Consider the following 24,038-nt stretch of genomic DNA (forward strand, 5'->3'; position numbering starts at 1 on the left):
TCATTCATTCACAACCCTTAAACAAATCCGAACCTCTGACCAAGTCTTACCCGACAACCTAATGTGTTGTTTTATTTATTTATGCTACTGTCATCAGCTAGGTCTTAATAAGAAGCTTGGGGCAATGAGTGTTTTAATTATAAATGGGTCGAAAGCTGCCCTCCCTTGAAGGAATGGCGAGGATGACCTTTGATGTCAGAGCAAAGTGCCAGAGCCATGTTTGAGTACGCAGCGGGAGGTAATCTGGGGAGAGTGCAAGTATCCTCATAATCTATACTGTTCAGTCGGTTAAATTTGCAGCTAGGAATGATCGGAGAGGCCCTGTCCAACACTGTGTTGAAGATTCATAATGGAAACAAGAGTAGAGGAAACCAAAATATATGTTAACAATAATATACTACTGAAGAAATTGCGTGCTGTATTAAATTGCTGTTTATATTCAGTAACTGTACAAATCCTGCTCAAGAATACCTAGATGTAGGCTGCAGATGCTGGAGATCGAACCCAAAATCTTTTGGCTGGGAGGCGAGCACTACCAGAGTATGCTCCCCCAAAAGTATGCCTACATTGAACACTATATAACAGAACTTGAACTCAGTCATTTAACTTTGTTTTGATCTACAGCAGTTAGGCTTCCACTCATCTCTTCCAGAACGTGTCTCTGTTTACTTTTGGTCCCCTAGGAATATTAAAAAAAACATTGCCAATTAGCATCAACATCTTCGCCAAGTTCATGTACTTGAAATGAAAGATCACAAATAATTAAGCAGATCAACATCGTAGGCCTACATATGTTTTTCAATTTGAATTACATAACTCCTACGGTCATTTTTGTGTACGCTAAGACAGACCTTTTCCTCTTGTGCCCTTTACCGCTTATCTCTTTCTCCTCTTTCAGGCTCGGCCCAAAAAATTAAAAAGGATTATTTCTCATGGTTTAAAAGCCGAGAGAAATGTGTCTCCTAATGAGTGTTGGGACGTGGGGAGCAGGCTATCAAAAGACGGCTCATGTCTAATTGGGACAATTGTTTTTGTTGTGTTGTGGCAACGCATTTTGTGTGAAAACCGATGGCATGTCTTGCACAAGGTGACCTCTTGTCACGGCCCAAGAGTGATGAGGCTAATTTGGAAACATGCCTGTGGACAGGGTTGTTGACAATAGCTTGTGTGTGCAAACCACAGACTGACATACACAGACAGGCACACATGCATTAACACGTACACAAAAAAACGTGTCCACTTAACATGAGATGCCCATTCAGGCAGACCATACATTTACCAGATGATCATTTTGCAGATACACCTTTCTTTTGAGCTAGATGTCATGAAGGACAAGCTAAGGGTATAGGAGCACCTTGCTCTAGGGGGCCCAGAGGTGCACTGAGGCTATTTGGGTGCGACCAAGTGCGACCATTTGGCTGTGAGTCAACACCCTTACCAATAAACTAAAGCAAAGTGTGGCTGCCTTGACAAGGTATGCAAAGAGGATTCTATATGATATGCCATCTTTACCGTTTGGTTCTCTTTGGCGACCACCTTGGGGATAAGTGGCAATTTTCTCCCAGGGATACAAACAGTTGGGCACCCGACACCCAGTTACATTTATACTGCAGCAAAGGCATGAGCTTTCATCGTTGGGCCATAGGCTCACTCACCATTGCGTTAAAAGACCTTTATTCACATGAATATCTTGAACATTTCCAATTTCAGTAGGCTGCAATGAATGACTGAATCCAACATTTCAGAAAGTTAATATCAATGACTTTACTTGACCTTTGGTGTAGGGCATTTGTTTATTAATTATCTGTGTATTGTGCATCAATGTCATGGTCAAATTGCAGAATCACTGTGAATGACAATATTTCAGCTTAATGAAGATTGGATAACAGATACTGTCCAAAACACTTAATGGGTCATTATCTTCTTAGCAAGACAACGGCACATGTGGATATCTGATGGAATCTAAGACGAGAGTGGTCATTTGCAGATCTTTGAAGGAAAGCAAGGATCGCAGTGAAAACACCTCCTTTCTATTCAAACCAATAAAAACACTCCACATTGGCTCCCATGTTAATTTATTGAACTTGAGTATTGTATGATACACAGAAGTTAAAGCGGAAATTAAACACTCGATATTATAGTAAGCATAATTTACAAGATAGATCCCCACTAATTATCCTTGCTGGGCTTTCTGGGTTATGTGGGTGGCTTTTCATTGACACATATTTTGAGCAAACATCCCGGTCACCCCAAGATTCTCAGGAGGGTATAGTGACAGACTAAATGCCCAGCGTTATTTGAGCTGTAAGCTTTCTGCTGGTTTCAGGAGTTCCTCGTCTGAAGTCTTTCTGAGCCGTCTGGGGGAAGATCATGACAGTTTAAAGTACTGCAGTGAAACTCCACAGCAGTAAACAAGCGTAGATGGATGGATCAATGACTGTTGGACGGACTGCTGCGATGAAACTCCCCAGCAGTAAACAATACAAGGGAAGATGGATGGATCGCTGACTGTAATATATGGGGGAATCTGTAAAGTGCCCTCTACTTGCAGCAACAGATATGCCTTCTTAAGGTATCCTGTGTAAGATTTGAACTGTAGAATGAGCAATTAACATATGTATGGCATGTATGTAAGTTTGCAATGCTAATTATTATTTTTTTTCAAATGTTAAATTACATATCTTATAAAGGTTTTACAACGGTAGGAGTAGAAGTTCGACATGTTGGGGATTGTATATTAAAGGCACGAAAGGGTTGGCTGTTCAGAAAATAGGACACCAAATTGAAGGGAACGGAACTTTATTATTCTCTTCTGTTTACAAAACATTTCAAAGTCAACTTCAAATTTCAAATCTAATACACAACTGTACGCAGCATATGATCAAATTCAACCCGTTTGGACTCATTTGGTCAAATCGCTTGCTTCACTGTACATGAGCTCAAAAATAATCATCAGTTTTGCTGCTCAAGCACAAAACAAACAAATTAACATAAAGGCAAACACAAATGTGTTAGTATATCGGTAAAGCTACTCGCTGCTTTGTCATGCTCAAGCACAGTCTTTATGGATTCCTATGACTGTGCATGTTGTATGATTTTGAGCACAAGTGACGCCATGATTTCAAAACAAAACAACAATAACAGAATTGATCGGACAGAAGTGAATACAAGCCAGGCATACTAGCGACATCATGTCTACATATTTCCTATAGTTTGGTACAAAATGTGGCTGCCACTTTGACACCTTATACGTACATAGTTGAATACAATGGGCAAAATAAATTGTTAATAGAAAACAGACCACTGAAATATGAATTATATTTAGTTGTGTTGATATTATACATCCCTATTGCGATGATTAATGTAGCTTTTTTTATTCTTTCAATCACTTGAATTCAACATGCCTTTATAGTATGGCTTAAGTTTCACAGGCAATGTAGCCTATAGACTAGTGATTTATACAATTTTCAATCAACGTTTTTATACAAAAGTTATCCTTAGAAATGAACGGAACCTAACGATTAATACACGATTGATATTGAATGGTTGAGGGTATTACACAGATCTTTAAAACAGGTACTGTCTACAACTTGATCGAGTAACCTCCATCCTCGACCTGTTCGCTACTTGTACCCTACTCAAGTCCCTGAGCATAAGCCCCCCTCAACCTCTGGACTCCAAACATAACAACTAACAGCAAAGCAAATGTGTGTGAACAAAAGGTAGGTTTTGGTAACCATACAGGGACACACATATGTCAGCAGTCACACATCACCGTGCCTTTAGTTACAGTCTCCTTTTGAGGGCTAGGTTTGAGAGACAATATGCACGACGGGTCAAGGAGAAGACAACAAGGTAGAGCGAGGATGCAGGTAGTTGTGTCTGGGTCGTTCAAGCAGCCTTGTGTGATTCAATTAAATATTTTAGTGTTCCTTCTCTTCTTAGATCAATAAATAAACTAGTAAATTAATAGGCCGACACAAAAAACAATAATGTTCAGGTTAAATGGAAAAGGTTCACTGTACAATGTCTTCAGACTGTGTTTGGATTTTGAGTGATCAACTTGAAGAATCCAAAGAAAAAATAAATGGTGGGGAACTATAAGAAGAAATAAGTCTAGCACTGCACAACCAAAAACATAAATAAGCATGTTCAAACATAAATTACGCTCAAGTCAACAAGGCCATATGGCGCGATGAAAGAAAGTGATACGGCAAGTCTTTTGACTAGGGTCCCTATTCTCACATGCCTGCTCATTTGCAACTCAACAAAGCTATGGCTGGAAAGTGGCACCTTGAAGCGGTTGGTTTCAAAATCTTTTCTAATGTAATTTGCAGGTATTCCTCCTGAGTGAGAACAGCTTCATTGGGTAAATAACATCGGCATATATGCGCTCACATAGGCGGGAAACATCGGGATAGATATATAGCAAAGATTGACCTCTGCTATTCAAAATGAAACCTGGGTGTTGGATGGCCTGCATTTACTAGGTTAAGTAACCTGACCCTGATGTTTTTTTTTCCTCTCCCCGAACACGTTGATAGATGATGTGTGAAGCGGCCGTAACAGCCCGGCCGGTGAGTCACACAGGACCACGGGGCAGACCCCATAGTGTGTGTGGCAGTAGACCTCTGTGGCGCGGCCTAGCAACAGCCGCATTGACGTGACGGTTGATGTAACAACCCTTGGATGTATGATAAGAGCGACGACAGCAGGCCCTATGACGGCTGTTGCTACAGAGCCGCCTACCGCTCCAAAGAGATGGCAATGATTATTGATGCTGTGTTATTGATGCTTTAATGGAGCCGATCGTATTCTAGACACATTCCAACAGCCAGTTAGTTTACGTCACAAGATTCCCGCTACTTCCTGCCATTGATTTGCAGTCATACAGGTCGTTTGTTGATCATTGCTGTTTCAATTGTTTTATTTACCACTATGTCAGAATAACATAGCATTGATATTGAAAATGGATAATAATAATATAATAATCAACGTATATAATGCATGGAATAATTTACAGAGGAGGTGGGTTATCAGTGCCCTATTACAATTTTGACATTTATAATAAAGGTTATGTGAAATTAGTCCATTAAGGTCTTCTGGGCAAATCTTTGAATATCTAATCCTTTAAGGGTTTTGAATAATGTCAAACTAACGTTGCTCCAGTCTCTGCAGTACAAAATAAGGATTCTAAAGTGGACATGAAAATCATGATGATAATAATAAAATCGCATTTTAAATTAAACCAAACAAAAGTTCTGAAGCGTGCGTGAATTATCAAGGACTGACGGTACTAGAGAGGCAAAAAATGTAAAGGGTCCTTTTTAAAAACAAAAAAAGGCCATGAACACTCGCTCAGTGATCAAGGCTCAACCCTCACTATAAAAACACAAGCAGGAATTTACGAAGAGGATGAACTCAACTGGGTGCACTGAAAGGGTACACCCAGTTGAGTTGACAATGTTGCATAAATGTGGGCTGGTGCTTCTTCCCCCGCCCCCCCCATTACTTTGCAATAATACGTTTTGAATCTCAGAGGGGGCCGACTGCCCGATGTGATAACCACTGACCTAGAAAGGTGCATGGTGACGAAATACGCTGTTTCACGTCATATCAACACAATCCTCCCCCCCTCGGATAGATGCCTCACATCACTCATACATTTGTTTAATACCTCTTATGGGTTTATATTAAGACTTGGACACACTTTTTAAAAAGGCAAGGCAATGTAACCAAGCATAAGGAAAATAAATAAACACAACAATATCCTTTGGATTGGGCATGCGACAGAACACTTGAATGTAATGTAATACACTTGATATAAGAACTCAAAAGGGGGAGGGCAGGCTGGGGCTGCTTGTTATGGAGAAGGACAGGGGAGGGTCGGGGGGGTCTGCATTGGCTTACTTCTGGCTAATGCAAAAGAGGCTCGTCTTCAGGTGCTCCGAAAAAGCAACAAAAACAACGCAAGGCTACGGGAGGTTCCACAGGAGAGAACCACACATCTGAAAGGGGACAAGGAAAAATGGATAGCCCCCTTTAAAAAGTGCTCTCTGGTTAGTTTCATTCTGGGGCAGGGCTGCCAGCTCCCTGTAAACCCCCCTTCAGGTCAGTTTCAATCAGCAGAGGACAGGCGTGTCGCATCAACGCTTCATTAGGAGGGTAACTATCAGCCAATAAGAGGTTATACATGCAATAGCATGTGTTTAACCTAGAGAGAGAGAGTCTTCTAATGCAAAACAATGTAGACGTGGTCTTGGGGTTTGGTTCTCCTTTAGTTGTGGAGCTGAGAGGGTGGAGTGTTAGGGTTCATGTTAGGGATGCGTGAGGGCACCAGAAGTAGATGTGGGTGGGGGGGATGTGTGGGGACACCAGAAGATGATGTGAGGAGACTTCAAGACGTGGCCATTGAAGAAGGGTCGTTCCACATGGCCGCCACATCCCTGAACCTGCGGTAGGGATTATTTGGGGGAAACAGACATTAGTGCTCCTCTGGGTTTCGGAAAACTGCCTTCAATAAGTTAACAACAAGAAACAGATTCAAAACATTCAAAAAGAAAAAAGGTAAAAAAGGCATGAATATTCTCCAGGCAAAACAATTGCTGGCTTTGAGGTTTGGAAGACCTGCGGAGCCCAAAAGGGCTGCGGTTTTCGCTGCGGTGGAGACAATTCTGGTGTCTTTGCTGATAATAGCATTTATAGGTTCCAGCGTTCAGAGATAATACATAAAGGCAGAAGAAGCCAGGAGTCCAGGCTTCTGAGGGTCCTGCACTGCACACAGCCAGCTTCCCTTATCTCTAAGGAAAAGGCAGAGGCCTGCAGGTGCCTGGGGTGTTCTGGGCCCTATGGAACCAACATGGCCAAAGGTAACATTTCTATTCCTCAAAGCCTCTGCTGCATCCATGTGAATTTTAATTTTCATTTCTGTTCACTTCACACTGGTTTACTGATTCCAAAATAGCAAGATGTTTTCAAAGACATGAATAATACGCCTAATAATTTGACCACGTAATACCGTCATAAATCGGTGTATTGCTTACGAATGTTAAAAAAGACTTGAAGTTAAATGATTTTGATATTGAAGAACTTCTGGGGGAGACCTGAATTACACTGAAGTTGGGCTTTGTTCACCCTTACTTGTTAACAGATTTCTAACTAATTTGTGCGAGTGGATGAAGCTTGCAGAAGGGGATGTTTGTCAAGTATTTCTGAAGTCTACAAAGTTCGTCTACATTTTTTGTTTACTGTTTACTAGGGCTGGCCGAGTTTTTGTTTGCTTTGAATAGCCAATTATGAGCTTAGTGATACCCGCCTCCAGCAACAGGATAAGATGTATTAAAGTTGTCAGAGAAACGCCCCGTTCAGCAAGATTTGGCTTTGATCAGACTTTAGATTATGTATCTAAAGTCAAATTTGTGAGAGTAATCCTATAGTGAGATCCCAAATGGGGGTGTCCATCCAAATGTATTGTAGATAGATCAACCTACAAGTCTTCCCGGTGGACTGTATCAACCGGTTGACTAATTTATCCATCATTTCTGGCACCCGCTGACAAATAAGGGGCACCGTTGGTCGGAGATAAACGCAATTTAGATTCCTCTGTATGTCTGGCACATATTTTGAAATTGACCATAAAGTTGACTTTGACTTTGCCTTTGACTTTGATTTCAGCATCCACCTGCTAAACCAAAGTTCTGTTTAACAGTTATAGAGGCGGGCATTCTGCTTTCCTCAACCCAAATTATATTCCTTCGCTACAAATATCCACAACAAATACAGAAGAGACTTGAAACATTTGTGACGGACGACGAATACACACGTCATCGACGGCGACATCATTACCAAGGGTGAATCACCCTTGACTCTGACGTCAATGTTGCTTTAAATAGCATCAATGTAGTAAAATAGGCTAGGGCGGTGTTGGCCGTGTGTGTGTGTTGTTTGTGGAGGACGGATACTAATAGGCTGATAGGTTTCTCTCCCTCTATCCCCCCTCCCCCCTGTCATTCAGACCATTATATTCCAGGGCTTTGGGGTTCCTTCCTGTTCGGTCTTCAGCTCTAATAGTGTTGTGCCTGGTGGTCGCGGTTGCGGTGGGCTACCTGGCGTTGATGAGGTACTGGGCGAGGCTGATGTTGGCGGGGGTCCCTGTGATGGTGATCTGCCGCTCCGAGGAGCCCTCCATGGCGTTGGCGATCTTGATCTGCGCGCCAGACATCTGGCGAATCTCGTTTATTTTGGTGCCCTGCCGACCGATGATGCAGCCTATGAGCTGGAATACAGAAAGATACCGGAAATGCATTTCACAGAGCGGCGAGGACAGCTGAATGCAAAGAACCAGACACTCAATGTTCGGCTTAAAGGACCTGTCTGGGCTGAGTGGTCTGGAGGGAATATAGATGAGAAGTGGATTGATGTAGGAGGGGGATTCAATGATTCAGAATTGTGCAATTATGTAGGTCTATTATGGCCTATTGTTCAGTGGATTAAGGTTGACTGAGGCACAATAAAAATAAATATATATTTTCGGCAATAACTCTATTGAATACTTCATGGAAACATCACACTGCCCTTAGTCTTTATAAACCAGTAAAGGCCAAGGTTAATCCCTCCGAGATTCATAGATTTGTTAATTTCACTAAAACAGTGTAAACTTTTGCTATTTACATTTAGATTAAGTAATTAAACAGACACTTTTATCCAAGTGACCGACAGGACAAGGGAGACTGGGAACAGTCCATGCATACAATGAATAGCTACAAAAGTTAGTTGTTGCATTGCTGGACACCATGGATTGCAAAAAAAACTGACCAGAGCAAAGAGAACATCCCAACAGAAAATACAACTCATTACAATTCACATAAAGCATTGACAAAATGCAGTGTTTACTTGGGGTCACCTGATCGCAATATTGGGCCACGAAACATAAATGTTCAAATAAAAAGGTATGAAAGTCATGAAATGTCTCATAAATGTAAAAGACTGCAATCATTAAAAAGATAAAAATTGGCTACACATAATATATCTAGAACAGTCTTCACGTAGATGAGTATCATTAATCATTAATAATAATATATAACTAAAGGCAAACCGGGCAAATTTGTCATTACAGATGAGTGTATCAAACTGGGTGCCAATGAAGTTGCTCTCAGGTTCAAAAAGGTTGGTGACCCCTGATCTAGAAGATTGAATCTTGCCTGACTGCAAGTAAAACTACTTGCTTAAGACAGGGAAAGCAGAGCTGATAATCATCAGTGGTAAGCAACAACAAACACAATACGAAAACATCCAACAAACACAATGCCATCATCCAAAGTTCGAGTGCCAAAAATCTCGGTGTCTTGCGCCACCCCTATGCTTTTCTTTTGATCATCATGTAAATAATTATTACCAGAGCTGCCTTCTTTCATCTTAGAGACATTGCTTACACCTGAACAAATCATATCGGATGCAGACACACTAATCCATGCATTTATATTGTCTAGACTAGATTACTGGAATGCACTTGTCTCTGGTGTAGATTATTCCACTGCGAAAAGCCTTCAACTTGTGCAGAACACTGCTACACACAGTGTTAAAGTTGCAACTACTTACCTATAAAACCCAGGACGGATTAGCACCATTCTACCTGAAGCACCTTATTATTCTTATTATTGACCTTCTCGTCCGCTCCAGTAACTTGCCTTTGGGAGCTTGCCTTCTCTAAATCCCAAAAGCGTATTCAAATATCAGCAGGTAAAAAAAAACGTCATCTTATGCAGTGCCCTGTCTGTACAACGTATCTGTGGAAGACCCCTGTCATCAGGGAAGCTGACCCTGACCCTAACCATTTAATCAATCATAATTAATTTAGCACCCAATCACCATTGATTATGACACCCATTACACTCCTAACAATCCCTGGAAGGAGGGATCCCCCACTTTGCGTTCCATCTCAACATTTATTCCATCTTAATAAATAGTTTTTCTTCTTGGGAGGGGGGCTAGGTAAATATAAATAAATATTGAGCCCTTTGAGATTGTAACTGTGATTACAAACAAGTTGACTAGACTACAGTTTGTGCATGGTGTGTGTGTGTGTGGGAGAGAGAGAGAGAGAGAGAGAGAGAGGGAGAGGGAGAGGGAGAGGGAGAGGGAGAGAGAGAGAGAGAATGTGTTTGTGAGCGCTCACATCATTGGGGATGGTGAGCTCATGGGTGCTGGCGGGTGGGCTGGCGTCCAGACCTGGAACAGGAAGTAAAGCATCTTGGGGTTGCAGGCAGAGCTCAGCTTTGAGAGGTCAAAGTTGAACAAACCCTGTTATTCAAAACCATCATTGTACAATAAATAAGGATTAATTTCTGAATGATATAACATGGTTTTAAAATGTTAATGCAATAATAATGACATGTTTACTACCACTGGTAGTTACTACTAATATCTCAAAATAATTATATACAGAAGTGGAAACTATTTGATTACAAAATATAAAGTCACCAGGCAAAACCGTTTTTCCTTTAGGCTTACTTTCATAACACCTTCTAACGATGTAACAGGAACTAGCGGACATGTTGCAAATTGTATGAAGTGTGTGATTTCCCAAGGTCTTTCTGACAATCTCCTTGTTTCTACCCAGGCCCAAAGAAGATTGGTACGTTTTGGTTTGATTTTTCAATCCAGCTCAACCTTAAAGATGACGTCCCCTGTAAAAGAAAATAAATACAATCCCTGTCTCTGGAAGAGTACCGGGTACTACCATCGTGATTACCCTGCTTGGAAGTCAAAAATCACACAAGCCTTTTTTTGCCTCAGACAGCCATGAAGTATGACAGAGAAGGAAAAAGGATCTCACAAAAGAAGAAAAGTAAAGGTGTCTTTTTCAAGGATAGCAACCACCACGGGAAATTTCCTGCTGTGCCTAAAGAAATAAAATCGAAGTGGAACATGAGGAAAGGTTTCTAGAAGGGAGAGAAGGGAAGGAGAAGGAGGAGGAGGGGGGAGGAGGAGGAGGTTGTGACCGGAGGAGGGAAAAGGATTGTGGGTACGTACCAGGGAAAGCAGGGGTGGTCTGTCCGAGGGGAGTAAAGGGCGTTTGCTGCATAGCCAGCTGGTGGAGCTTGGTCAGCTGCTGAGGGGGTCAGGAAGGAACAGCAGAGCTGAGAGGTTATTGTCAAAAAACGACAACGACTATGATTGCACCCAGAAAGAGCTGAAAATCTAATAGGACCAACTGATAACCCCAGAACCAGAACCCCGGAATCAACAAAAAGAAAGACGGATCCAAATGAAAAACCCCAGAAGCAACTGGAATAGGCTTGCATTAATGGGGAGACCTTGTTTGACAAAACTGCTGTCCCCAATCGATCTTACACATTCTTTACGACAGTAGCTAGTAAATTAGTCTGAGAATTGCCCGCCAGTTTTAGAGTGTATGGGATGGCGCATAATGCTGGGCTTGGAGTTCTTCCAAAGTCTTTCTGCCTCAAAAAAAGAGAAAAGAGAATGGGGATGCTAGCACAGCATCACTGTTAAGCAATAGGGCTGACAACATTCCAGCAAAGTTTCTTAGAGACTCTGCAAACCAAATTTCTCCTGATCTATATCTGTAAGCTGATGACTCAACTCTTTTGGGATCCAATGTCGCCAAGAATGGGGTGGAGCCAACCAATATAATTATTGGTTGACGGTAATCAAATTATCCTTACATCTAGGTAAAACTGACGGAATTATGTAAGGATCTAAATATAAACTGAGGAGTCAGTTCAAAATCAATGTGCTTTTAGGGAACGATGTAAAAGTTGCAGAAACAAAAACCTGAGAAGTACCCTTCATTGTAACCTGTAGGCAGAACACATTGCTGGGAGGATATTGGGTAAGCCGAATGCCAGAATTAAGGTTCTGTCCAGTAGAACAAGGCGTCTGGACAGGAAGTCACTGAGGGTGCTAAACCCCTGCTCTTATCTAGTGCCACTACGTCTACACAAATAAGTCATGGTGTGGAAGCGTAAGCATGGTATGGTCGGTGAAGATAGTGCCGATGGAGCTAGCAGGCCACAACAAGGAGAAAGCTGCGACGATCCTACACTGTCATAAGCTCTAGCAAGATGACAACCGTATGATCAGGAAATTCCAATATCAAATCTCTCGGTCGAATATGGTACCGGATCTCACTCAGTTTAGGAACAGCCCGCGGAAACTGAACCCACTCAGCGGGAACCTTAATGGTGTTAAATAGCCCCAGTAAAAGAGCTACCCTGGACCGCTATGGTAACTGCTGAACCAGATAAAGCCTGGTGGGCCTTCTCCACCTGGGACGTTCTAGGTCTCTATCCCCAGGAAGAGCAAGGGGCTCTGCCAGGCTTCAATTTCAGAACACTTGACTAAACTAAACAATTTAATTGATTCTACTCTATAAAGTTTTAATCAGCTGGGCAGTTGGCTGTTAAAAGGCTATCATTCAAATAGATTGTGTTACCATCTGAGACTGTAAAAACTCTTTATAAAGTTGTAATCAGCTTAGGCATATGGTTGGTGGAATTTTGTTTTTTAATTAATTTTGATACCATCTGTTGTTCAATAACGCCTGTATGGCATCTATTGATTCCAATGCACGTATTGCCCTTCTGCTAATTATTTCAGGGAATGTAAATGTCCACCCTTAACATGCTGCAAATGTTGCTCTCCCCAGTATGGAAATGTTACAAATTATATTATGTTTCTGTGCTTGGAAAAAACCTGGGCAAAAAAGCTCAGTTCAAGAGGTGTGTTGACTATAAATTAAGTATATATAATAGAACAATTTAATGTATGTGTTCATGAATCATTCCTGGGTTGCTATCTATAATGACAACTTTAAAGGGATGCCACCCATTGTCATCTGCTGGTTGTTATCGCCTCCCAGCAGCTCTGGCAAGTACCCTAGCAGCCTTAAGCAGTGCCTTGGGCCCCATTACCAGATCAGAGCTTTCCCTCTTAAGGGACTTTAACTGGGATATGCTGAAGCCACCTGACAATGTACTACAGCAATTTGACTCCTTAAATCTCCAGCAAATCATATCCCTTCAAAACCCTGAAAATACCACATTGATACATACTATCTTCTCAATTCAACAATAATGTTGTGTTTTTCAAGGATATTACCAACCAATGTTTTATTGCCTATGTTCAAACAAACAGCCTTTCCTGATTAATAGCAAATTAATCCTGAAAAACAGTAATGCTCAATGGTGACAATGGTTTATCAATGGTCCATGCCTTCACATATGACCTGGCACGTGGAATGATTTAGTGTCAGCCTGAGCCCCTCTGTAAATGATGCATGGAATATGTTTGGTGACCTGTTTAGTGCCAATGCCAAAAGGCATGCCACTGTCAAGAAAATAGGAATATAAATTGAACTCAGTCCCTGCTTTGACCATGAGCTTGTATTGCTCCTTCGTCAAATAGAAGCTGCCTTGTACAAGGCAGCTTTTTTGGCTTTGCAGATCCCCTGAAGACTGGCTGGCATTTAGAGAAAATCGGAAATAGGGCTACGCAAGCTGTCTGAAGGTTTTTAACCCTTGCTCCGTACTGCTTGAAAAGCAGCTGTTGTGTGTCCATTTTAGAAGGGTGCTGATCAGGCTGATTGTAACTATTAAAGACCCAACTATGTGCTGCCTTTTTTATCAAAATATTTGAAAAAAAGGCCCTTATTAATAACCTGGATGTTTATAATATTCTGTCTGGTGTTCGAATGGGTTCCGGGTCTGGTTATGGCTGTGTCACTGCAAACCTCAACAGTTCACTGATAGGGTGCAACCTGTTAAATCGGAAAAACTCCTCTTGCAGCACCTCTGTCAGTAAGTGTGTAACTGTAACCACACCTTTTTCTGAATAAATAATTGACATTGCTTCAGTTGTAGATCATCCATGGTCTATGCCCTTGGTCCATCCCCAGATGCAGTACCTATATCACTTCAGGATCAGAAACAGCCCCAATCCTCCCAAACGTCCTGCTAAAGACCACCAAGGTCATGTCAAAACCCAGGTCCTACAGGAAACCCAGAGAACCAAGAACAAGACTAACTCTCCAAATAAAGACCAAAATAAGCTAAAAACCCAGAATTCAAGAGCAAGAATCATCCGGACAACCCCACAACCAACTGAAAAATACAGACAGACATCGAAAAAACCCAGAATTCAAAACCATGCCACAAGAATTGCTATTTCCCACACGTTGATGATGTTCATGACCACTAAACAAGGTCTGGCATCGCCAATGTGTTTCTGAGCAGATGTAGAATCAACATAGATAGTAGAGTAAACTGCTAAGTTCAACCGACTGCCTTGAATGTTTAAAATCACAACCACACTGAACAAAAACAAAGCAAAATAATGGCTGATGATTAGAGTGCCCTCATCAATATCTGTCCAAGAGTTGTTTGTGAATGACAGGTGATTGTCCTTGTAGCTGTTGAATTTAATTTGCTGCCAAGCTTTGTAAGATGACCACACCGATTCATACCAAAACCAACTGAAAAAGACCCAAACCAGCTGAACAACAAGCTGATAAAGCCAATAACCAGCTGACCCCCCCCCCCCCCCCCCCCCAAACCAACTGTAACACCCAGAATCTACTGAAAACTGAAGAATAAAAACATAAAACTCAATATAAATATCAAAGAACGCTAAAACCCCAGAATTCAAGGGCCCAGAACCAACCGGAAAACCCCCACAACCAACTGAAAAACCCGAACAGCCATCGGAAAATACAGAACTCAAAACCCGGACCAGTAGGAGAGAATGAGGAAGAAAAGGAGGTCTGGGAACACATTGTGGTGAAGGACAAGTGGGACACAAAATAAAGAAAAAAGAGAGAGAGAGGGTTGGGGAAAGTGAGGCGGCCGTGGTCATCATTATATTCCCCAGGGATGGATGGATCTTGAATCACATCCTGTTATCATTTTTTTATATTCGTTCATCTTAGTCATCTTAGTTTTTTCCTTTTGGTGTGTTTCATTAAATATCGACCCGTTCAAATTCATGAAATGTCTATCCAACCTGAGCTTAGGGTACAAAAACCGACAAACCTCATGGAAGACTGCATGAAAGGGAGATATCCCCTTCATCGCCTTCCCGATTTGACCACAAGGAGGGAATACGGGAATACCTTCAACACTATTCTGTTTTTCCTCAAACACACACCAAAAATAAAACAACCAGCCAAGTTGACCTTCACGCCACATTTCCTGAACTCCACATTAAGCATGTTTGGGGTGATGTTCCTCGCAGCTCACTGTCATCTCTCAGAGGAATGCGCACACGAGAAAGAGAGATGGAGGCTCCATACAGCCGGCAGGGAGCCGGTGGAGGTAGAGGAGGAGGGGTAGAGGTTGAGGAAGAGGAGGTGTTGGAGATAGCGGAGGAAGAGAAGGTGGTGCAGATGGAGCTGGTGGATGTCAAACCCTCACTTGAGTAATTGCCGTGTCAGCTGCCGCCATAAATGGCATCAATCACCGGGCCTAACTCTGAATTAAGGGCGTGACAACGGAGCCGCACCTAGATACTCTCCAGACGTGGACAAATGAAGTAGAATTTGTCCTCGATGGAATCAAGGTAAATGAGGATTCCGAAGGATTATGAATAATGATCAGTGATGGGACAGGAACTCACATCTGGATGCGGTATGGCATATTGTCCCTGAATTGTGTAGGCCTGGAAGGGAAAAACAAACAAATGAAGAAAAACATTAATAAAAGGGATTTGGACAAAACATAGGCCTAAAGATGCAATATGTGAGAGAGGAAGAGATTCCATTATAAAATCACCATGAGCATAATAATAAGTGATACATTGTTGTAATCCCATTCATCCAAACATTTAAATATTTGAGTAATGTGCCATTATGTGCTCCTTCAGTGAGGACAAACTAAAGAAAACTTTTGGATGTGTGGTGTCCTCGAGGTTAGTAAGGAACGTTGACTCGTCATAATGAAAAGTTGAAATCGGGAAACTTTAGGGCAAATGCAGTCACCGAAAATAGTGGCGGGAACGCAGTGGTAAATTCAGTAAATTATTTATAAGGAGGACACCTCTACCTGGTTGAATAACTTGTTTATGCGTCACAGGAAGCGTGTAAATATGCTTATTTGAGGGTACTAATAGAATCGTCAACGGCTGCTCCTTTTATGCTTACTTTCTTTTCCATTCCTCGCCCCCCCTCCTCCCCTCTTTAATGCACTTCACTGCTTCTCAAAAGAGAGGGAGAAGAGAGAGAGAGAGAGAGAGAGAGAGAGAGAGAGAGAGAGAGAGAGAGAGAGAGAGAGAGAGAGAGAGAGAAGTAGGGGGGGGGGGACAGAGAGTGGGAGAGGGAAAGAAAAGGAGAGGGAGAGGGAGGAATAGAGAGAGAGGAAAGGAAGAGAGAGAGAACGAGTGGGAGAGAGAGAGAAGGAGATGGAGGGAGGGAGAGAGAGAGAGAGAGAGAGAGAGAGAGAGAAGGAGAGGGAGAGAGTGGGAGTGAGAGAGAGAAGGAGAGGGAGGGAGGTAGAGGGAGAGAGAGAGAGAAGGAGAGGGAGGGAGGGAGAGTGAGAGAGAGAGAGAAGGAGAGGGAGGGAGGGAGAGGGTTAGAGAGAGAGAAGGAGAGGGATGGAGGTAGAGGGCGGGAGGGGGAGAGAGAGAGAGAAAGGGATCGGAGCTCAATGTTAAACTCAATTGAAATAGCAGAGTATGTGGTTATATCTGCTGAAGAGCAAATTATTTTTTGCAGGTAAGGGCCTAACTCTTGAGTTGGAAGTTAAAGAGGAACCATCAGGATCGCATATTTTCGAATAAAAGAGGGAAGAGTGTTGTGAAAATCACTAAACTTATCCGTAAACTAAACAGCCTCTACCCCTATATGTTACTATTTCAAACTTTATGTCTACTGTTATCCATCCTTAATCTTAATCAAATAGGGAACTGTCTCGAACATTGACCAATAGAAACTAAACCTAAACCAATCAAGTCCCAATGGTCTCTCTGGGTTGCATAGGTTCAAAGTGGAAGTGGAAGGGCACCAGGTTCATGTAGGGGCTGATGCTTCAGCACCAGGCTCATGTAGGGGGCTGTGGGGGCTGCTGGGGCCTGTGCCCTTACCTGGCCACCGGAGAATATGACCGGGGTGGAGGCGGGCTTTGGGCGGTACGGTATGGTGGCGCCCTTCGGGGGGGACTGTGGGAATAATGGAGCAGAGCGATTAGAACATAGCAATGGCAATGACAAAAGAGCTTCCTAAGCTTGTCTTCAGGTAAGACTCACAAAGTGAAGGATGTGTTAAGAAAAACACAATACAATGACAAAGGCAATGCTTGTCGATTATTTTTAATATGTTTTAGTATGCCTCACACAGCCAAGAGATCCCTGTCAATTACATTAAAAATTAAGATGTTAAATGATTCAATGGGCCAACGTTCGCCTGCTAATACAAGATGCTTAAAGGTGAAAAACAATTATTTAAAATAATCTATCGATAGCTTTTTTTAGCAACAAAAGAAAATGCGTCTTTTAGTATTAGAGCGCCGATGACGTCCCTGGCATGGTAGGACAAGGTTGTTGCTGCAGACACGCGAACATCTTCTACACTCCACGGCGAAAAATAGTGATTTTAATATGGCTGGTTACGCGTTTGAGCCTGTGAGGGACATGCCTGTAGGGTCCGACTGCCACCCGATGGAGCTGGCACCCGGTGCCATCCAGCTCCACCTTCGGATCGTGTGGGTGTGACTGTTGTGCGTGTGGGTGCTGCCGGAGCATGGACCCTGCCATTGAATCGGTCTGCTGCCGAGAGGTCCCGGTCAGCCTTGACCATCTAATGGTGGGATTAGGTTGCATAACCATGCATAGGGCATTTCGGATGCTGTGCGGCGAGAGACAGGTTTTGGAAGTGGCCATGCTCTGTCTAAGGGACGTCCGAGCGGAGACACTGGAGCGCCCCATAAATAGCAACCAAGTAACAAGGCGAAAACAATCTTTCCCCCTCCATTTTCCTTTGATGCGTTTCAGGAATATCTCTGTATATATATATATATATATATATATATATATATATATATATATATATATATATATATATATATATATATATATATATATATATATATATATATATATATAGTGTTGTTTCAGCCGGAATTCAAACACTGAGATATAGAAAACTTGTTTTGGGCAGAGAGTTCTAGTATTAAGAGTATAACATTTACGTGTTATTCAGGGAAGTCATGGTTTCAAAACCTGTTTTCTCTAAAATACAGTCTTATTTGACTAACAGTGACAAAATGGCATATTACTAAGGTCAAGATCATATAATGTATATAAACAAGTTTTAAAGAAAAAAAAAGAAAGAAGAAAAAGAAAAAAAGTTTTTTTGGTTCCCTGGTTCTATAAAAAATAATAATATTTTATTTATTCATTCTCTCTACAGATTCATTCTTCAGTTAAATGACTGTATGCATAGCAACAGTGTGTTATTCATAGCAGCGGCCTGCTTTTCAGAAGCAACAAACAGTAAATTGCCATAATTGACCAATCGGATTTGAGTATTTAACCAAAGCGTGTTTTAATTATGAATAATGATCAAAGAAGCAGCGGAAATCATGTCCAAGTGCCTGCATTTAGTGCACTAATTGACAGCTGTGCTATTCAAGGAACCTGCTATAACTATAATTACATCCATCCAACCAGCAATGATCACCTTAAAGACGCAGTACAAAAGCCAAATGAATAACTTATAATAAATACAGTAAATAACTGAAGACATGTAGATATCGCCAACCACACCGACAGAAAGAGCCAGACCCACTCAATCTGCTTGTGTATATTCTAAAGGTAGAGACTAGTCTAGTCTCACTGGCAGCCAGACACATGACCTGGACGTACAGACAGACAGCATGTAGATAATGGACAAGAGTAGAGCACGGCCCTACCTCCAGGATGACCACGCAGATCTGCTTGACGCACTGGATGATGGCCTCTGGCGTGCCGGAGATGGTAACGGCGCGCTCGGTGGAGCTGGGCAGCATGTCCCCGGCCACCTGCACCTGGGCCCCCGTCGACTGCAGCCAAGGAGAGGGTAGGGTGTGTTGAGTTTTGTAAGGTGTATTAAAGAGCACGATTTAAGAGGCATTATTTGAGTGTCATTTGTTAGAAAGGCCTCAGCCATCCTGCTAACAGTGGGTGGAATGCGCGGAATGCCTGACTGTATAAAACCATTTCTATTTTAGAACGCTCCCAGCTTATTTCTGAGCACTCAGGACATCCCTTCTTGAAATCATGTGTGTCTGTGTTTGCGTGTCTGTGTGTCTGTGTGCGTGTGTGTGTCTGCTTGAGTGTTTCTATGTGTGTTTCTGTGTTTCTGTGAGTGTGTGTGTATGTGCGTGTTACTGTGTTTGTGTGTGTGTGTGTGGGTGTGCATTTGTATTTTTCTGTGTGTGTTACTGTGTGTTTGTGTGTGTGTGTGTGTGTGTGGGTGTGTGTGTGAGAATGTGTCTGTGTGTGAGGTGCCAGATTGTGCGTTTGTGTATAAAAGACGGTGGGTGTCAGGTGGTTATGAAGGTTTTGGGAACTTTCACATTACTTTTTTTCACATTGACCAGATGTGTGTGTTTGTATGTGTGGTAGAGTGTGCCTTTGAGTATCTGTGTGTCACTAATATAAACGAATGTACTCTTATGTACACCAAGTCAGTTCTGTCATTCCCTCACTGCCTTTATTCGACTAATTATAACGACTAATTCCATCTTCTTCACAGTCTCAAACACCGCAGCGTGAACCTCTGTATGTCGGGCTGTGGTATCAGTGGATGGGGACACACCACCTGATACCAAATCTGCACCAGACTGAGCCGCTCTTCCTACCAGGGTAGGTACTCCCATCCACGACCTTCACACCATTACTGAGACCGGCTGTCCTTAGCTGTCACCATCACCGCCACAGCCCGCTCCTGCAGGTTCATGCTGTGCGACATCGAGGGGGATACGTCCGTTCCTCACCCACAAGGCCACCCAGGTTATGGACCAGGCTCTTGTCATCTTACGCTTAGACTACTGTGACTCCCCTCTGGCTGGTCTGCCTGTGCCGTCCAGCCTCTGCAGCTCACCCAGAATGCAGCAGCCCAGCACATCTTCGACACACCCACGTTCTCAAACACTACACCGCTCCTCTGCACGCTGTGCTGGCTGCAGGTGACTGTTTGAATACGATTAAGCCTAAAGTGCTGTGAGTGTCTCAGGTCAATCCTACTTCCAGGACATGGTCCCATACCCCCCCAGCTAAATACAGCTAAGTCAGCTAAATACATGTAATGTGATTTAATAATAAAGTATTTGAACTTCATTTGACGTAAATTCATTATAAACTAGCCTCGGAAAGGCATAGCAATGGCTTTTACTTTAGACCGAGACATTTTATTCAACAAGCCAGAAGAAGAGGGTTGTTATGATCACAACGGTCTCCTCCCACACCTCTCTCATCTCCTTAATCTTGGAGCCTCCCTTCCCGATGAGGGATCCACACTGGCTGGCAGGCACCACCAGCCGCAGGGTGACCGGCGGCTTGCTCGTGGCCGGGCTGTTGCTCATCGAGTTGATGATGTCCTGGAAGGGACAAACAGTAGATATAAGCCCTTTTCCTCTGAATACATAAAGTTAAATAAATATATAATTGCACACAATAAACTGCATTTTTTGCTTGAAAAATGCATTCAAAATAAAAGCAATTTTCAATAAAAGAAAAATAATATTAATAATAATAATAATGTTGTAGTTATTATTTACTAAATATATAACAAATATTCTATTTAGTATTATCTGCTGCCAGGTGACCCAAATACACTCCCCTCCAGATGAGCTGCCATTAGTTGGGAGCTACACTGGTAAAGATACATGAGAAAGGAGAGTCTTTTCCAAAGGGATTTTTAGATACATGTCATTAAGGAGTGGGTCGATACCTACAGGTAGACTCTCGACATTGGGATATAATTGGGCAAAATAGACATTGTCTTGCATTGTTATTTTTCGTCCTTCAAGTCTTTGATCATGTCTGATCCGTGGCAAGACATATGCAGTGATGAAGACATATTTTGTTGGGTGTCGTAACTTTGCCAACTGAATACTGTTTTAATAACCTGGTCAGTATGTTGCCTAATAGCCACCTGTGTGGGTATTTTCTGTTGTGACTATGGTTGTGAAATTCACATTTAAAGTGCATTATGCAGCTTGTATGTATTACCAGGGCCGTTGCACCAAATCCTGGGCCCCTATACTATAGGTACTGATGGACCCCCCTGCGCTAAGTTGTTGACCGGGGGGGAGGGGGTTGGAGCGATTGTTGACGGGGGGTATTCAAAATAATTATACATTGTATATTGCACCTTTCATTGTTGGACAATTTCAAGGTGCTTAACAGCGCATCTAGATTAAAATTATTTAGATTAGCGTTATGTTTTTTACACACAATGTTTGTGTGCAGTTTATTTCGAAGGAAAATATTAAAAATTCACCTTCTGCCAATCATCTGTCTGCTGAAATGGAAGATGGTGGACATGCACAACTTTACGTGTGAGGATGCAACAATTCTACTACTGCTACAACCACAACCACACCTTCTACTACTACTCCTACTACTACTACATAGAAAAATACATTTGAACTATGATTGCTTCTTAGAAGTTTTACTACTGCAAGTTATGCTACTACTATACATACTATACACATATTTTTTCACAGCAATGATGTGTTAAATTGAAACTGAGCAAACAACTAGAATTGTTGGAAACATAAAGACGTTCCCAGAGCCTCATGTGCAAGGATGACTCGAAGATGGATTGAAGAACACGGCGGGGACACTTTCAACAGTGACCATGGTGACAAGACATTGAAATAGTTACGCTACATCTGGTTAAAAAAAAAAATATCTCCTCAAAAATAACTTGTCCTTGTTCAACTGAGCACAAGCATACCAAATTCAATTCAATTCAATTCAATTTTATTTGTATAGCCCTTAATCACCATTACAGTCTCAAAGGGCTTAACAGGCAAATATTTATGACACCATATGAAAATGAAACTTTTTGCCAAGTTACTAAAAGGTCGGATTGTTCCGGGTTTGAATCCCAACCGGCCCAGTATAACCTTTAGGGGTCGTCGAGTAAGATGTCTAACTCAACCTACTTATCTGGATTCACTGCAAGTCCCTTTGGATAACAACCTGCTAAATGACTCAAATCGGTACATTCAAACACCGTAACAACTCTTTCCCTTTCACTAGACTATGTGCTTTGGAAACAAAGTGCACTCATTACAATATTTGAAGGGCTGGGCTCCACCAAAACCAAGGTTTTTTGTGTAAGTCGTATGCCAAAGTACATAATACTGTATTCTGTACACACACAATATATAATCTGTATTTTAAGCAAAAAAAAATAAATACAAACTTCCTCTGGCACCTCTTCAAATTTGTAGGCGATCATGGCAAAGGCCTTGAAGATGGCGTCGGTCGGTCCGGTGATGGTGACTATCCGCTCTGGGCAGTTGCCCTCAGAAATGTTGATCCTTGCTGAGCTCTGAAAGCAAAACAATCCGGAGAAATTCGGAAAATCACACAAAGTGACTGAATTTGACCATCTTTCAAAGTTCTCCCTGTAGCGATGTCTCTCTCTCTATAATTACATTGGGGAGCACTCATACAATATTTAGACACACCTTTCAGTCTGTAAATAACACTTTAAATGTGTTTCTATCAATGACTGAATATTGTACAACATGTTACGGCCATGCTGGTTTGAACAATGAAGCCCACCTCCTCACGCATCTTCTTCACAGTTTCTCCTTTCTTTAGAGTCCAAGACAGAAAAGAAAAGCACATGATGTAATTCCATCACTTATTCAACAAGCGCATTTGTATTATTCTGGATGAAATTGGATAATCCAAAAGAAATACTCCACCTTTCCAATAATGCTGCCCACTTCCTGCATGAAAAAACCCAGAAGGACAGTTATGAATAATTGCTGTTTTCTTTCACTCCCTCAGATTTCTTAGACGTGGAACATTTGCAATACATTTCCATGTTAGCGCGTGGGTAAACAGACAGGCAGAGGTTAAGAGGCTGTGCGGTCTATCTCCATGAATGTAGAGATGAGCCGCAGCTGCCGGCGCGCTGAATCCTCCCCTGACCTTTGCTCTATTAGCATAGAGCAAAGGTCCGCGCACGTTAAGAGCGTGCGCGGAGCGGACCCACACAGCACAGCAAAGCGTCACAATTGATAGCATCTGGCTTATACGTTGGCACGCGTGTGTGCACACACACGCACAGCAACGCACACTCGCTTGCTCACACACACACACACACACACACACACACACACACACACACACACACACACACACACACACACACACACACACACACACACACACACACAGATACACTGTATTATTTTCTTTTTCGCCCGGACGGAAGATCCATTATACACTGATGCAAGTATGTAACACTGTAACAAGGGAATGCTTTGTTCCTGTTTAGCATGGCGTGTGGCTTAAGGTTGAATCGTAAAGGTTGAACTGCGGGTACACCGTGGGAGCTCTGCATCGAAGTCCACGGAGACCATAGGTCACACGAACCTCTACGCAAAACATAAAAAAACGACGACCACAGTCTTTGTCTTTCATGCCGAGTTCCCCTCTGCACGTCATAAAGGTCCCGAGCAGACCCTGTAACAGTCAGGTGGTACTCTGCACGCTCTGAATCAATGAGGCAGAACCGTGAACGCGAGGCGCGAGGCGCGAGGCGGCGGCACAGAGGCGGCGGCACAGAGGCGGCGGCGAGGTCCCAGTGGGTTCCTGTTCAGAGCGGTAAAGCACGGATCGACCCCCCCCACCCCCCCCCCACCCCACCCCATGCGGCCTTACCTTCCCATGCATTAGGAGGCGGATGGTGAGCGTGACGTTGAGGCCCCCCTCGGACTGGATCTTGGCCGGATCCATGCTGGGAGGCGTGGTGGTGGGGGGGGGCTGGAGGAGTGGGGCGGGAGGGGCAGGGAGGGGGG

The 24,038-nt window shown here is 42.7% G+C and overlaps 1 protein-coding gene across 5 annotated transcripts; it reads right to left on the reverse strand.

Annotated features, from left to right (window-relative positions):
- Positions 1-2,782: 2,782 nt before the first annotated feature.
- On the reverse strand, positions 2,783-24,014 carry pcbp3 (poly(rC) binding protein 3). 5 transcript variants are annotated; one of them, XM_030343950.1, is made up of 13 exons: positions 23,902-24,014; positions 22,938-22,961; positions 22,792-22,824; positions 22,439-22,555; positions 21,494-21,514; positions 20,457-20,588; positions 18,921-19,049; positions 17,095-17,169; positions 15,634-15,675; positions 11,032-11,107; positions 10,175-10,227; positions 8,106-8,275; positions 2,783-6,452 (listed from the first exon to the last, which is right to left on the reverse strand). In XM_030343950.1, exons 1-13 carry the CDS (start codon positions 23,974-23,976, stop codon positions 6,398-6,400), a joined length of 1,002 nt encoding a protein of 333 aa, XP_030199810.1. In that variant the 5' UTR covers positions 23,977-24,014; the 3' UTR covers positions 2,783-6,397. The 5 variants fall into 5 exon arrangements, with proteins under 5 accessions (XP_030199810.1, XP_030199808.1, XP_030199813.1 ...); XM_030343948.1 differs by having other exon boundaries at positions 11,032-11,110; XM_030343953.1 differs by lacking the exon at positions 21,494-21,514.
- Positions 24,015-24,038: the final 24 nt, after the last annotated feature.

Source organism: Gadus morhua, chromosome 20 (genome assembly GCF_902167405.1).
Source record: "Gadus morhua chromosome 20, gadMor3.0, whole genome shotgun sequence".
Taxonomy (NCBI): Eukaryota; Metazoa; Chordata; class Actinopteri; order Gadiformes; family Gadidae; genus Gadus; species Gadus morhua.

Excerpts from the sequence above, each read along its gene's own strand:
- pcbp3 (XM_030343948.1), bottom strand. The coding sequence starts at position 23,976 with ATGGATCCGGCCAAGATCCAGTCCGAGGGGGGCCTCAACGTCACGCTC. Across the intron at positions 22,962-23,901 it reads GCCTCCTAATGCATGGGAAG|GAAGTGGGCAGCATTATTGG; the intron begins GTAAGGCCGCAT and ends TTTTTCATGCAG. Across the intron at positions 21,515-22,438 it reads TCGCCTACAAATTTGAAGAG|CAGACAGATGATTGGCAGAA; the intron begins GTGCCAGAGGAA and ends CTTCCATTTCAG.